The 13,921-nt window shown below is 41.5% G+C and overlaps 1 protein-coding gene across 3 annotated transcripts in view; it reads left to right on the top strand.

Annotated features, from left to right (window-relative positions):
- The window catches only part of LOC126043100 (rho GTPase-activating protein 22-like), an 86,254-nt gene that overhangs the window by 33,290 nt on the left and 39,043 nt on the right, over positions 1-13,921 (top strand). For 2 of the 3 annotated variants that reach the window (XM_049811019.1, XM_049811021.1), the window contains exon 2: positions 12,293-12,469. In XM_049811019.1, the coding sequence (XP_049666976.1) occupies positions 12,293-12,469 (177 nt within the window). The remainder of the gene's footprint in view (positions 1-12,292; positions 12,470-13,921) is intronic. The other variant, XM_049811020.1, reaches the window with a different exon arrangement.

Below are 13,921 nucleotides of genomic sequence, written 5' to 3'. Positions count from 1 at the left end.
GCTGCTGGCAGCAGCTGCTGGCTTCAGGCTTATCAAGATTTCTTTGTTTTGAAACAGAACCTGGAAGGCTTTTTAATATACCATGTCATTGGCTGAGCAGATCCTGGTTTCTGGCTGTTATCCTGCCTTTCACTGCAAAGACACAAATTCTTATAACATATGCTGCCTGCGATAGGTGCATACAGTTCTGTGCTCTCAAGAGAGGAGCAGGGTGACGAGAGGGAGGAGGCTCGCAAGGCAGATTCATGTGCCCTATTTCCTGCTCTCATTTTTCTTAGTGGACCAACTGGGCTAAATGTATCTGTGTTATATCACAACATGCATTGAGCAAAGCTTTTTTGTTCCATGGGATAAGAAATCCATCTTCTGTATTTGAACATCATAAAATACGTTGGTGGCTGGGTTTACTCAGAATATGTGGGTCCTAAACTGGCATGTGTAAACTGCATGTGGTAAACCTGCTCTGTCCCTTTATCTGGTACTTGATTCTAAGCTTAGGAAAAGTGGAGATTTTTCATAAGGTAATGTTTCTTGCTCTAGAGATAACTGGAGTGTAGTTAGAGTTTGGCTAGCCAGTGTGAACATTCATGCTGCAAATGCGCTGTCACACCAGGATAAAGTTACACTATCACACTTGGTTGCTGTACTTACCTGTGTGGGACTTAAGGAATTTGGGGGCACATTCCTGTGAGTTGTAATGTCTCCTGAGCATTTGTCTCCTTTCTGTGCTCCTTTGTGGAAATTGTTTTAGTTTGCCTTGTTAGTAAAGAGACTCTATCTGTCTAGGACTGTGATCTAGCTTTGGTCAGCAGCTTTTGCTTGAAGTATGACAAAGACTGTAAACTATCAAAGAACATAAGATGGTTTGAAGGACCTTCTGGCAGCATAGTGTAGCCCTTAGTAGGTGTCAGTGTGCTTTGCTAAGAGACTGTACATGCTGGTGTAGTGGAGGTTTTCTAACCTGATCCAGGCTTTCAAATGCAAGGATTTGCCTTCTGCCAGCTAACCATTCTGGAGGTAGACTGCCAGGACAGAATACTTAGACTACAGTGCCATGCAGATCTAGGAAGACTAGCAGACATTCAAGGATTTCTGCAGGAAGGATGTAACTTTTTACTGGAGTTTGCTCCAGTCGAAAAGTACTGAGATGTACAGATGGGAAAGGTTGTACCAGCTCAGAAGCAGGTTGCTGTTGTCTGGAAGAGCTGGACAGCAACAGGTCAGTGGCTGATTGCTTTGGTGCTGGTGAGCTTTCTGTGCTATGGGAGTGGAAGCTTGCAAGGCAATGCTTGATGTGGTTTTGGTATGCGCAGTAAAAATAGTCCCAAACTATAAATGTGCTTCTACAAGCAGACATCCTGAACTGCGCTGTGGACTCTAATGATATGCACCTGAGCTTTATTGTCTGCCTCTACAATGTAAAGGTGAATATCTTAACTTGTCAGAAGAGACACTACCTATGTGCAGGCCTTTGGCCTGTCATGGAGGAGACATGCAAGCAGCAAGATGGGATAGGATGCAATGGAAGGGTACATCTGTAGTATTTCAGTATGCTATAGTGGCAGTGAATGCTGCAGACTGGACTTCTGCTGGGAAATCCATTGAGTTTCAGAGAAAAACATTCTGTACAGCAATCCCTTGAATTTCAGTGGGAATAAGTCCACCAGCTGAAGACGTCTCTCAGGATGAGCTGTTTACCTAACAGGATCTTTTAATTTGTTGTTTAAATCTGATCTAAATCAGCATGTTTTTGAAAAGTGAGGTTACATCTGCTAATGATTAACCACTTCAAAGGAACTTTTATGGAATTTCTGATAATGCTGTTAACTGGGAGGAATTTGTCCATTGCCAATGGGTGGAGAGAGTTAGAATTGATTTTTCTAAGCATTGTTCTGCTAGTGGTTCACTGACAGCTGTCCTAAAGTGCAAAGAATTGAGGGCCCCGCTTTTTGCATCAGTGCAACCTTGAGTCCATTAGCCATTCCTGGTTGTGTTCTGAGCGGCCACAGTGCTGAGCCCAAGTGACAAGTATGAACTTTCCTTTTTGCCAAAGAGCACTGTTGCACAGTGAAGAGTGCTGTGTTACACAGTCATGTTTAGAAGATTCACTGGTTACCCAATGCATAGCCAGATACAGGAGGAGACTGCTATAAAACTATTCTGTGCAAACTATAACAAGACTATGGACTTGGATCAGAATAGCCGTGAGCTCACAAGTTTGGATTTAGAACAGTAGTACTTCCATCTACATTGTCTTATCGTTAATACTGGCAAGAGTTTTTTCCAAATTTGCCAACACGTTCCCAAAGGCCTGCAGTATATATTCTTTTGCATTTCAATCCTTTTTCTGCATTAATGCAACAAATAACTTCATTTTTGTGAAAACAAAGTCTGCTACTGTTGAGTCCTTAATGATAGTTCATTTATTTGCTGCTGCCAAAACTGCTTGTAAAGCTTCAGTCACTTCAATGAAGAAAATAATAAAGTTTGTAATTGGTTGGCTTGAATTTCTACGGAACTCTGTATTCAGTCTACAGGAGTCTTTACAGGCTCAGCTAAAAGCTCTGGTCTGTACAGCCTAAGTTGTAGCAGCAGATGGCTTCACTTCCATTCCCCTTAGTTGAAAGTCCAGGGCATTGGCTAAGAGAGGAGACATGTAGTCCTTTAAAAATACAGTGAGGATGTCTTTGGTTTCATGGTGGACTAGATACAGGGGGAATTAAAAATGGGCTTATGAGGGTCAAGGAGGAGAAGACAGTTGTACAGAGACTTATTTAGAAAGCATGAGAACCACTTGGTTCTTATCAGTGAGCAGACCTGGAAAATGTGAGCAGAACAGTTCCAGAAGAATGCAGAAGTTGGATATTATCTCTCCAGTATGAAATTATTAAAGAAAAATAGATCAGACTTTACTATTCTGATGTTGTGATAAGTAATTTCTTGTCAGGATTTAAAATTTCCCTCAATTCTTGTCTTCAATATTAAAGATTTGAAGAAATTTATGAGAATTAGAAAATTGCCTGTGGTTGCATGGTAATGCATAAAAATTATCCAGTCATTTTCATTCAGATATTTCAAAGCATGAAGTATCATCATCTTTGGTCAGAGAGGAATTTCTTCCCTTATAATAGCATGTAAACATAACCACAGTTGGAATATATAATTTGATACATTCCTCAGAAGTGTTGAGCACTTGCTGCTTTGGAGAACCACATGGAAACGTGTGGCCTGCTTTGCCACTATTTTCCGAGTCTTTCGTACATATGTTTGTAACTTTTTTTTGTACCCTCAGATTCACAGTTGCCTTAATTTAGATATCTCCTGGAGTATGCCCTGTAGGGGCAGGCACACAGCTTCTGCCAGTGGGCTGGCCTGAATCACTTCCCTGTGAGTGTGTGGCTTCTGCTGGCCTGCGAAAAATTCATTTCCTTTCCATCCAAACCAGAGGACAGTGAAATGACCAGGAGCTCTGCATAGCCCAGACAGTTCTATGCTGCAACACTATTAAGAGCTAGGCTCATTGTAACTTTCTAGATTTGAAAGACATTGAGGAAACACTGCAAGGGTTAGTTTTGTGGAGTGGAAGAAAGGAGGGTAAGGAAAAGGAGCCTGCTGTTGCTACAAGGCTGTCTATGAAACATGCTGGGCAAAAAGCTGTGCAACCTTTTCTTTCTCTCCTTTGTCATCCCTACTTGCCATCACCACCACAGACTTGATTTTTGTTGCAAGGTTAGGGTCTTCTTTTGTGTTCCAGCACACCTGTAGAGAGGGACAGAAGTTGTCCTTTTGTCATTCTAAGGCAGACACTTCATGAGGTGAACAGCTCCCTAAGAGCTGGTGACCTGCCAGGTAGATTTTGAAGGAAAGGTTTGTGAGCTCTGGGGCTCAAGTTTGTGCAAATGGAAGAAGCTGAACCACAGCTAAGCCTGGGCTCCCAACACCTTCAGATTCTTTTCCAGTAGGAACTTTGTTTTTCCAGTGACAAGCTGGTGCCAAGGTGGCAGATACCTGTTGCCTGGTAGGCAAAACAGTGTTGGTGTCAGCAGAGGCAACACCGTACCGTGAATTTCTCTGCTTTGTCAGCAGATACTGCTATCAGAGGCAGCAACCATGCCATTGCACACTGAGAGCTCTACCTAAGAAGCTGCTGCTATCTCTGTTATGATCTAGGTTTTGAAGTGGACGTGTTCAGTTTCCACAGTAACCCCCTATCAGGAAGCATTTGAGTCAAGAGCCACAAGGGTTTAATTGAGAAAACTGTCACTTGTTTGACAGTCTAACCCCTGAGGCATTGTTGGACATGATTAGAATATCGGTAATCTAGAATTCACACTCGGTATGAAGCACACTGGCGAAGTGGTGTCATAGAGCTCCTAGCAATTGCTGGTGTAGTAGTTCCTCATGTTAGTTATTGTTGATCTATTCCTCTTTGGAATAGTTCTGCTGGCATCCTAAACTAGCTGTGACCACATTGGAGAGATTTCATCTCTTGCTGCTAGCTGGCAGAAGCTGATACAAAACCCAAAGCAATAACAATACAGCTTGCTTGTAGGGATACTATACAGAGTTGGGGGCATGTTTCACAGGCTCCTGAAACCTCTCTAGTTAGGGAGGCAGCAGCATGATCATTGTTAATGGCTGTTCTTTTTATGGGGCAAAGTAATTGTGGGTGGAAGCTGGAGGGAATGGTGCCTGAGTTGTGTTGGTACAAGGGGGATGTTATGTCCTTGAAAAAAATAATGTACTTAGCAGCTGCTTATTATACCTGGGCTCATCTCAGCCCTAAATATTGGGCTGCTGCAGTAGGAGTGGCCTTCCCACAGTTGTGAATTTACCTTAGCCAAGTTAAACTGTACTTTATGGCCACAGTGAGCAGCACATCCCAGGCAGCATAGTAGTCTCCTCTCTGAAATGTCAAATAATTGAAAACACGGAGGCACGAGAGCATTGGAGTACTATTACAATAAATAGGTTTTAATGCCAGAAGTGTAACTTAAAAATGACTGAACCTTTTTTACTGAAACTTCTCACAGTTCAGCCTAAGGCAGGTAAAGCACATTAAAAAAAATATAAATCAGTTTACATAGTCTTAAACATTACAAAGCACTGAACACATGTGTAAGCAGGTTTTATAAGCACGTGTTCAAGGTGGCATTTGTGTACAATGCTACTTGCTTTTCCTTTAAGAGTACTTGAAATTGGTTTTTTTCCCCTTCCTCTTATCTTGCATCTTTTTTTCTGTTTGCCATAATTTCTGGAGTGTGACATCACCTACCTGGAATATGGGTTTGTTTATTTTCAAGGTTTTGGTTTATTTAAAGTGATTGGTAGCATTACCCAGTTCTTCAGTTTAATTAATAGATAAAGCTAGAGTAGTACAGCTCACACACATTATCAAGAAAGGCATCTCCAGGAAGGAGAGTCAAGCTAACCTGATACAATTTTTATGTATAAAAGGCCAAAGATTAAACCAAATCTTCATTTCTTGCGTATAGTTTTAGTAATCATACACTTGATCCTGACAACTGAAATAGAGCCTTAGCTTTTTAAGGGTTTTCTGTAGTCTGTGTACGAGTACAGAGAAGCTGCAGTGCCTCTGTTCATGTTAAATCTTGTCAGAATTTTTGCATAAGAAACCACAGTTCTGAGGTCTAATCTCTTTGTTGGTGCTTTTAAAAAGCACTTTAATGGTGTCTGAAACCACAGAAGGCATGGGAGGGGAGAACAGATCACAGGGCCTTTGGATTAGTTCATAGGTGGCAGTGGCTTTAGAGTGTTTGCCTGCCCTGGGATGAGGTCTGAGATCTGGGATCTGAAAATCATTTAGGGACTCACAGAAATCCTCTGTGAGGACTTTTAGTTGAAAATTTGATCATCTTCTACTTATAACTATCATTACACCTGGTGGATTGAAAAGCATTTAAGAAATTAGGCATTATATTTGACTGAAAAGTCAATGAGATTTTAGTGCCTGCTTGTAAATCCTGCCCTAAGAAAATCTGAACCATGTCAATTTGAGCTGAACTTACTCGGTACAATAAAAGGTATTTAAGATTTCACTTTCCTCATTGACACAACCAATGAAAGTTGAATGTTAGAATCCCCTCAAACTCCTTCCAAACTGTAGAAATAAAACACCCTTCACCTACAAAGGTGCATGTTTCTTTAGGAAAAAATTGCCAGTATGTTGTCCATTGGAACTGAGACATAATAAATTTCTTTTGATTCAAAGCTTGTTTCTTTTATTTTCATTCCCTATGATACCAAATCCCTAAACCTCATTTTTTTCTTAATTTTGTAAGCTTTTTAAAGTGTGATCATGAGTTTACTCTTTCAGCTTCCAAATCAACTTCCAACTTGGATATCCCATATATAGATAGATGGGTGGGTGGATATAGATAAGATACAAATACAAAAATCATGGCAAGCACACATCTATGTTTACTGTACTGCTCAATTATTCACTGATCATACCCTTGTAGAGCCTGTCAGTTTTCCTTATTTTTATCTGTCACTCCTTGACTACTATGGATTTTTCTTGCTGTTTTTTCTGTTCTCAAGTAGACTAAATGGAGCATTTCAAGATCAGTTTTGTATTCACAGAAAGTTTTCCCTTCTGTTAAAGGATAATCTGGAAAAAACAGCAGAAAAGCAGTAGAGTTGTTATTGGTTGTAGTCAAGTTTAAACTGCATGCTGATGGCAGGTTAACCTAAGATTCAGGTATAATAGACAGGGTCTATCTCTAGCATTCAGGTTCTTGGAAAACTCTGTTTCGGGGGAAGAGTGCTCAGGATAGAGGTTCAGCATTAGCCAGAATCAAAGGCAATGATTGAAGAAATGGAATTAGGTTTCAAGTGATTATTCCAAGCACTGTTAATGACCTTTTGCATACTCACTAATATTTCTTCTGTCTCTTTTCATAATCCAAAGTTCAAGACTGGGGTTTTGGGTTTTTTTGGGTTTTTTTGATTGTTTTTTCCTGCTGTGCAAAGAAAGAGTCCCCCTAATAAAGCTGCCCTTAATCTTGACAGAATTAATCTACCTCATTTTTCACTTTCTTTCATTGTCGGGGAGATCTTGGAGCCCCAAATCTGATACTCAACTTTAAGACAATCATGAAGAGCAGGTCAGGGAAGATGAATCATTGCAATTGTTCTTTTCAGCTGTGGGTGCTAGTTTTTGTCCATTTGTCAAGATCTTTGTTGCTGCTTGTCTGCAATCAAAGGCTTCCTGTTACTACTTGCTTTAGTACTGAGGGCAAACTTGTCAGCTGGGCCTTGCGTTACCCACCAGCCACCCCTTTCATAATTCATCCTTGAACTGCCGTTTGCCTCCCCACTTGCTGCAGCAGCATGCACATGGCCAACTAAATTTCACTCTTACTGAAAATACCACTCTACTATCCACACCAAAGCAATACAAACATGTAAATATATACACACATGCAAGCATTTGTAATTGTGTAAATTTTCAGTAGAGTTGATACAATGACAATACACAAGCACATCAGTAAGCAGAATGATGCAAGATAATGGGTGAAAGGCAAACCAGATGGGGGGGTGGAAGGAAGGGAAATGTCTGAACAAAAAAAGAAGCTGCCAACTTCAGCAGAACCTGACAGCGGCTTTACTTGAGAATAGAAAAGTTCCTCCTTTTACGTGCAATGGGGCACGAATATCTCCTATTAGGAAGTCCAGTCCTGTTCCCCCTGAACTTCTGTTTCCATACAGACAAAGGGGATCTAAGGCTTGGTTTCACAAATGTTGATCTTAAGAAGGCTAAGCTTGAGTGAATGAAGTTCAAGGCAAACAAAAAATTGCCATGTTCCCTGGTTGGAAACAGCTGTATAAAGGAAGCGATGCAACTGAATATCTGTTACAGATTCTTTGAGCAGGAACACAGCACAAGACGCATAAATACAGCATAATGGCAGCCTTATGTTTTGCAATTTCCATCGAATGCATACCAGACTAAGGATTGTCAAAAAGGAAGATTTTTCAGTAAATAGGGCTTTGAAATGTGGATTGTGATTCTTGCTGCTGTCGCAGCATTCCATCTGACCTTCAGCAAGTCACTTAGCCCCAGTCTTTCAATATTTAATCTTCCCTGTTGTGGGGCATAGGGGAGACCTAAAAGGAGGACTGTTATTAAGGATTAGGAGGTGGCATGTTACTCTGAGGTGAACGCTATACAGCTGACATCAGCAGCAGATGGCTCCAAGGCCATATGAAATGCAGTTACACAAACCACATGAGCAGACAGCATATGAGAGCAATTCTGCCAGCTTTAACTAGTCTGGGCCTGGCAGAGAGAGAATTCATGCAACGCAGCTAGGGGCCTGCAGCTATGCTGTTCGCTTCAGGCAAAGATACCTACTAGTGTATGTAAAGCAACTTGACAAAGATACCTTGAGACAGGGGTGGCAAAGCACTGAAGTCAGCTGGGACCTGCAGCCCTTCTGATGGTAAGCAGTAACAAAATAAGTCCCTTAATCTTTATAGGCTATTACATTTACTGGAGGTACCTGTATGGTTACCATCACCTTTCCTGGTCTTGAAGTTGTTCAGTTTCTGTGCACCTGGGAGGGAGGCAAGTAGTGCTGCCAACTTGCTTTATGGATAGGGGTGGAATCCAGTGCATCTTGTCCAGCGTGCACTGGAAATCTGCCCCAGAGCAGGTGATTGAATGCAGGATGCCCTGGTCATAAGTTAATGCTGAAGCAGGTGGACTGTTCATCCCCAAACTTAAGCCCCCCGCTTCTGCCACATCTACTGAGGTGCTTGCACTCTGTTTGTGTTTGCAGACAGTTTTATTTTTTTTCTGGTGTGGAGATGAAAGCAGCTTTGAGCAGAAGGACTGGAATGTCTGCCTGTGGCAATCCTGAGCTACGCAGTTTGTCTCTGAGGGCCAGTCTTGCTTGTATAGGAGCTCGATTAAAGATGAGTGAGAAGTTCTGTTCAAGGGAATGAAAAGCCCTTGTCTGTGTTTGAAATTGTTAGCAGAGTGTTCCTCCCTGTCATGGTGCTGAGTAGCCAGAGCTCTGTTTGATTCGTCCAGCAGAAGTAGTGCTTGTGCGCTTCAGGGTTAGAGTCTAACAGCAACCGTAGCAAGGGCTGGAGCTCTGTTAGTGGTAGAGATGATGTTTGAATGCAGTATCTGAATGCTTGCTTCATATTGCTGTGAGAGGCAAAACTAAAACTCCATATCCAAGTGTTTCTAGGCAGGAAGGTTTCAAATCGTTTTCCTGAAACAATTCCTAAAGACTAGGGTGATTGAATCGATACAGTGTTTGTGTTGCCAACTCATATCTGAAACCCATAACAAGATCCTGGTTTGTGTTTGAGCCCAGAAAATGAAAGTATCTGTGAATTTCAGGTAAAATTCTGGACTTCTGAAGAAGGTGTATGTGGCATTGTTTCCTTGTTTTTTTTAAGAAGAAATACGTATTTGAATTTGGCTGTTTCTCATTCTTGTGACTACTGAGACTCAAAACCTGTTGAATGTTAAAACAACATAGAGACATGTCTGAACTCTGCCCTCTAGAGAACTGTAGTTCTGCTTGTTGCCTCAAGGATGTAGTGAAAGGAACCAGCCATGTGTGGAAAGGAACATGATTAAAATGTTATTAAAAAAAAAAAATAAATTCGTTTATAAGTGGGTCTGTATGCTCTGCCACTGCATATTTGTGTCAAGCTAACACAGGAGGCTTTCTCTAAGAAGCAATTCTGAAGTGCGTTCTTGTTTCTAAACTAGCCTCCATGCATGGAGTTGTCTTCATTTGCTTGTACTTATGTGACTAGTCACTACTAACTCTCCCACAGGCAGCTTGTTGTAGGGTCATGACCTTGCTCCTATTTAAAGTTTCAGTGGGGAAAGCCAACCACGGAGGAGCTGTATGTAGCTTTTGGCAAAGTCTCTAGCATGTACAGGAATTTTTTTTTCCCCCATCCTGTTTTTACATTTTACATACTCAAATAGAACTATAAATGTGTTTTCCCTAAATGCTTGAGTGAAAAAGGCCCATGAAGGTTTAGAAGGTAGCTGGCTGGTCCAAAGTAACATCTTAAGGGAAGGGGAGTTATATTCAAGTCCCCATGGTACAGCGATTCAGTGGGAAGATGCTGAGACACCATTTCTGCAGAAGTCCAGTAAGAAGTCATCTTCATCCTTCTCTGTTTATTATGCTTCATATAGTAATTTTTGTATGGGTTAGTTTAGCTGTTCTGACTAAATTTGCGGTCTGTAATTAATTCTAAGCTAAGATTCATGGCTTGGGTGGGCAAGAACTCAGCTGGGTGCCTTAAAAAAAGAACAGGATCTTGGTTTTACCTTGACCAAGCTCAGTTGATTACTGGTGATGAGACCCACACAGTAGATTTTTTTTTTTTTTTTTTTTGAGACTGTTTTGTTCCTTTGAAGAGCTAGCTTGAGCTCAGGCCATCTATCTGCCAGATCCTGAACCCCTGTTTCTGATGTGTGTGGAGGACTGTGAAAAGCCCCTTTCTTGCTATCGTATCTCCTGTAAGATGTGAAAGGGCATGGCAATACGTCTGCCAGGTAAGGTACAAGAATTAGACCTCGTGACCTCTGCTTTCACCATAAGGCTGACTATGTTGGGAAAAGAATTAAGCTGTGACAGGAGTTTCACAGACTGTAATTTCCTGCTCTGACAGTTCTGTATGTAAAGGATGAAGTATGTCCTCCTTGCAGTGGAGTATGGTAGAGCATTGTTCTATTCAGATGCCTGCATCCTAGCCTTGAGCTAGAGAGCTGTCCTGCTTCATACATCTTAAAGAATGTGAATCATTCAGTAAATTAAAAATGGGAGACTGTCTGAGAGGATGCTATGAGGAAAGAAGCAGAATTTGGATACATGTGGGGAAAAAGCATCGTGGCTTTTGTTTCTTAAGCTGCATGCCTAGTCTCAGGTGGCTGTGATCTCTCTTCTTTACTGAAAGACTGCCTCAGTTTCTGAGTTCAGTGAATTGTATCTCAGAGAGCCACAAAATCCTTCCCAACACATCTCATTTTACCTGTTTTTCTTTGCAAATCAGTGTATGATCCATGAGTGTGTCTAGGCCAGGAAACAATTAATAGTAAGTAAAAGTACTTCCTTGGCTTGCAGGCAGCTTCCAGCTTGCTCCTTTCCACAGATTAGCAAGGATTTAGGAGGCATACGTTCTGTGTACGCTAAATCAGTTCTGCAGAAACCACAGCACACCATCGTCCTGCTCTTATCTCTGAATTCCATGGACAGGCAATCTCAGCTGCTCAGCACTGGCTGGCAGCTTTAGCTTGCCAGTAGGTACTGAAAGCCATGTAAGCGTGGAAATGACAGTGACACAACGGCTAAGATGTTATCTCCGTAGCAAAGCCAAAGGCAGTTTCCATGGTGATGGAGAAGCTCCAGGGTGCTAGTGATGCAGCTGCTGTGTTGGACAGGATCAGTAGCCTTTTTATACAGAGGCTGCTCCAATAAAGCTTTTATGTGTTTATGCAGTCCTCATTAGGTTGTATCTGGCTTTGGAACATAAAATGAGGGAGGAGGGAAAGATTTAAACTGACTGAAGTGGGTGCTGACCTACAAAGAAAATGGGAAAAGAAGGGCAAAAATCTAAGTCTTGGAGTATCCACAAGTGACAGATGTATATGACAGCTTGAGTGCATTTGATATTCTATGCATTTGATATTCTGGTCATTACTTCCCTGAGATATTGCATGCCAATATTAACAGCTCCTAAAGTTCTTATTTCAAGTGGGAGAGTCAGATTCATATCCCCAAGTCTTAACTCTCTTCAAAACATTCCTTCTGAATTGGATCCAATATCAGAATGGGTCTCTTTCTGTATTGAGACTAGAAATTGCCAGGGACTTGTGGAAAGACGATGATGATCTTGCGACTTCTGCATCTCAAGCACTAAAATGTCTTATGATTCACTTGGTCCCCCTTTGGGGTAATAATCTCTCAGTACCTCAGCACAGGTACGTGGAATTCATTTCATACTCTTCCTGTAGGGTCCTACAGCCTGCGCTTTCACTTGTTGTACCTGCTGTCTGAGCAATAACCAATTTCCAGGTTCCCACACTGGAAATGCACATTTTGCATTTCTGCTTTGATCTTCTACCAACCTGTGCTTTGTGGGTGCTGCAGCACATGAGTAGGAATTGTGTGTAAAACTGCTCAATTAAAATAATCATTTCATCATTTTGACCCACACTTTTGGTGGTTTTAAACATTGGTTGCTCTCTTCTGAACTAGATGCTAAAAGAGATTTGTATTTTGTCTTTCAGGTGGTGCGGGGGACCGGGAAAAGATACCTGTCAATCATGAGGCTTTCCTGCTCATGGCTAATTCCCAGAATGAAATGGAAGATTGGGTGAAAGCCATCCGACGGGTTATATGGGCTCCATTTGGTGGAGGTATTGCAAATAGCTCACATGCACATAAATTAAAACATTTGCCTCAAGGTAAAACATATTCTTGTGATACTAGGATACATGTAACACTGTAAAATCACTGAGATGCCTAGATAAGCTCTTGATTGTCTGAAGTGTTTTGCAGCAAGGGGATTGTGTTGATTTTTTTTTGCCAGGGGATGGAAGGGAATGGGAGCAGAGGGCACATCCAAAATGTATAACTGATTCAGAAATGGGTGGCAATAATAATCATATCACTATTGTCAGTACTCTGTTATTTACAGCTAATTATCAGCTCCTCTGTGGACCTTTCGTATCCTTATGGACATAAAGGAGTGTGTCCAGTTATCTCAATTTTCTACCACAAGGGCAGATGCCTATCTTTAACCTCTGTACAGCCAGAGGCAGCAGAACTTTTCATCCAGCTAATGTAGGGCCCAGCTGAGAAGGCAAAGCTTCCACTGGCTTCAGTGGGGGTGTAGCCTGAGGAAGAACAACAGGGTCAGGCTGAGTGAACGAACACCTGTAAGGTAATACAGCTGTTGACAATTCCTGTAGTTAAAATGAACAAAAAATCCAGACTCTCAGTGTTGATATTATACCACAATCTTCAAATTCTCAAGTCAGTAGATTATATAGGAGGTGGTTTTGTGCTTTAGCACAGGGTTCACAAATGTTTTCTTCTCAGTTCACTGTTGTGTTGGTGACAGCAGCTACTGGCTTTGTACTGGACAACTCTATGCTTTGAAGTGACTTGTGTGTGCTACTGATGAAGTTTATGCAAACAGTGTTATCGTATGCAGATAGTGATATTGACCTCTTTTGAGAGGTACAGATAAAAAAGTGCCAGATAAGGGTTAGGTAATACAATTACTTTTGCCGAAATGAAGTTACTAGTTTTCCTGGATCTAGGGGAGGAAAAATGCAAGGACCTTGATGCAAGTGAGGGAGGCTCAAATACCACAAGGTCACTAAGACCCACTGTTTGGTAATAACTTTTGTCTTGGTGGGATTTATTTGGTTTTGTTTTTGTTTTTGTTTTTTCTTTTGACTGACTCATGATTTTGAGTCTCTGTGTAGCAGCATTTGGTTTGTCTGGAGGAGATACAATCTCTACTGATGATGTAATTTTTTCCTAGGTCCTTCTTTCATTTAGCAGAAAGGGTGTATGTACAAAAGGCAGCTTGTACTTGATTCTGAGGCTGTGTGTGATGCTGTTGTGCTGTGGGAGGAACAAGCCCTTTTCACTAGTAGAAATTGATCTACCATGATTTGTCCTCAAACATGAGTGTGTGCTTGTTTTGCTTTCCTTCTCAAGTCCAGCCCACAGTGAAGGGCCTTTTAGACTCTGAGCTCACTGCAGGTCCCTGCAGTTCCTCCATCAGTGGTCTCAGAATCTCAGAGGTGGTATTTCTGTGGCCATTTGTAGTGGACTTTATAGTGTGTATTTTACAGCTTTGCTATCTGCATCAAATAAATACTGTGAGGAAAAAGGAGACATTC

Source organism: Accipiter gentilis, chromosome 9 (assembly GCF_929443795.1).
Source record: "Accipiter gentilis chromosome 9, bAccGen1.1, whole genome shotgun sequence".
In the NCBI taxonomy this organism is placed as follows: Eukaryota; Metazoa; Chordata; class Aves; order Accipitriformes; family Accipitridae; genus Astur; species Astur gentilis.
Note: the sequence above shows the minus strand (reverse complement) of the source record. Positions and strands in the feature narration are given on the sequence as shown.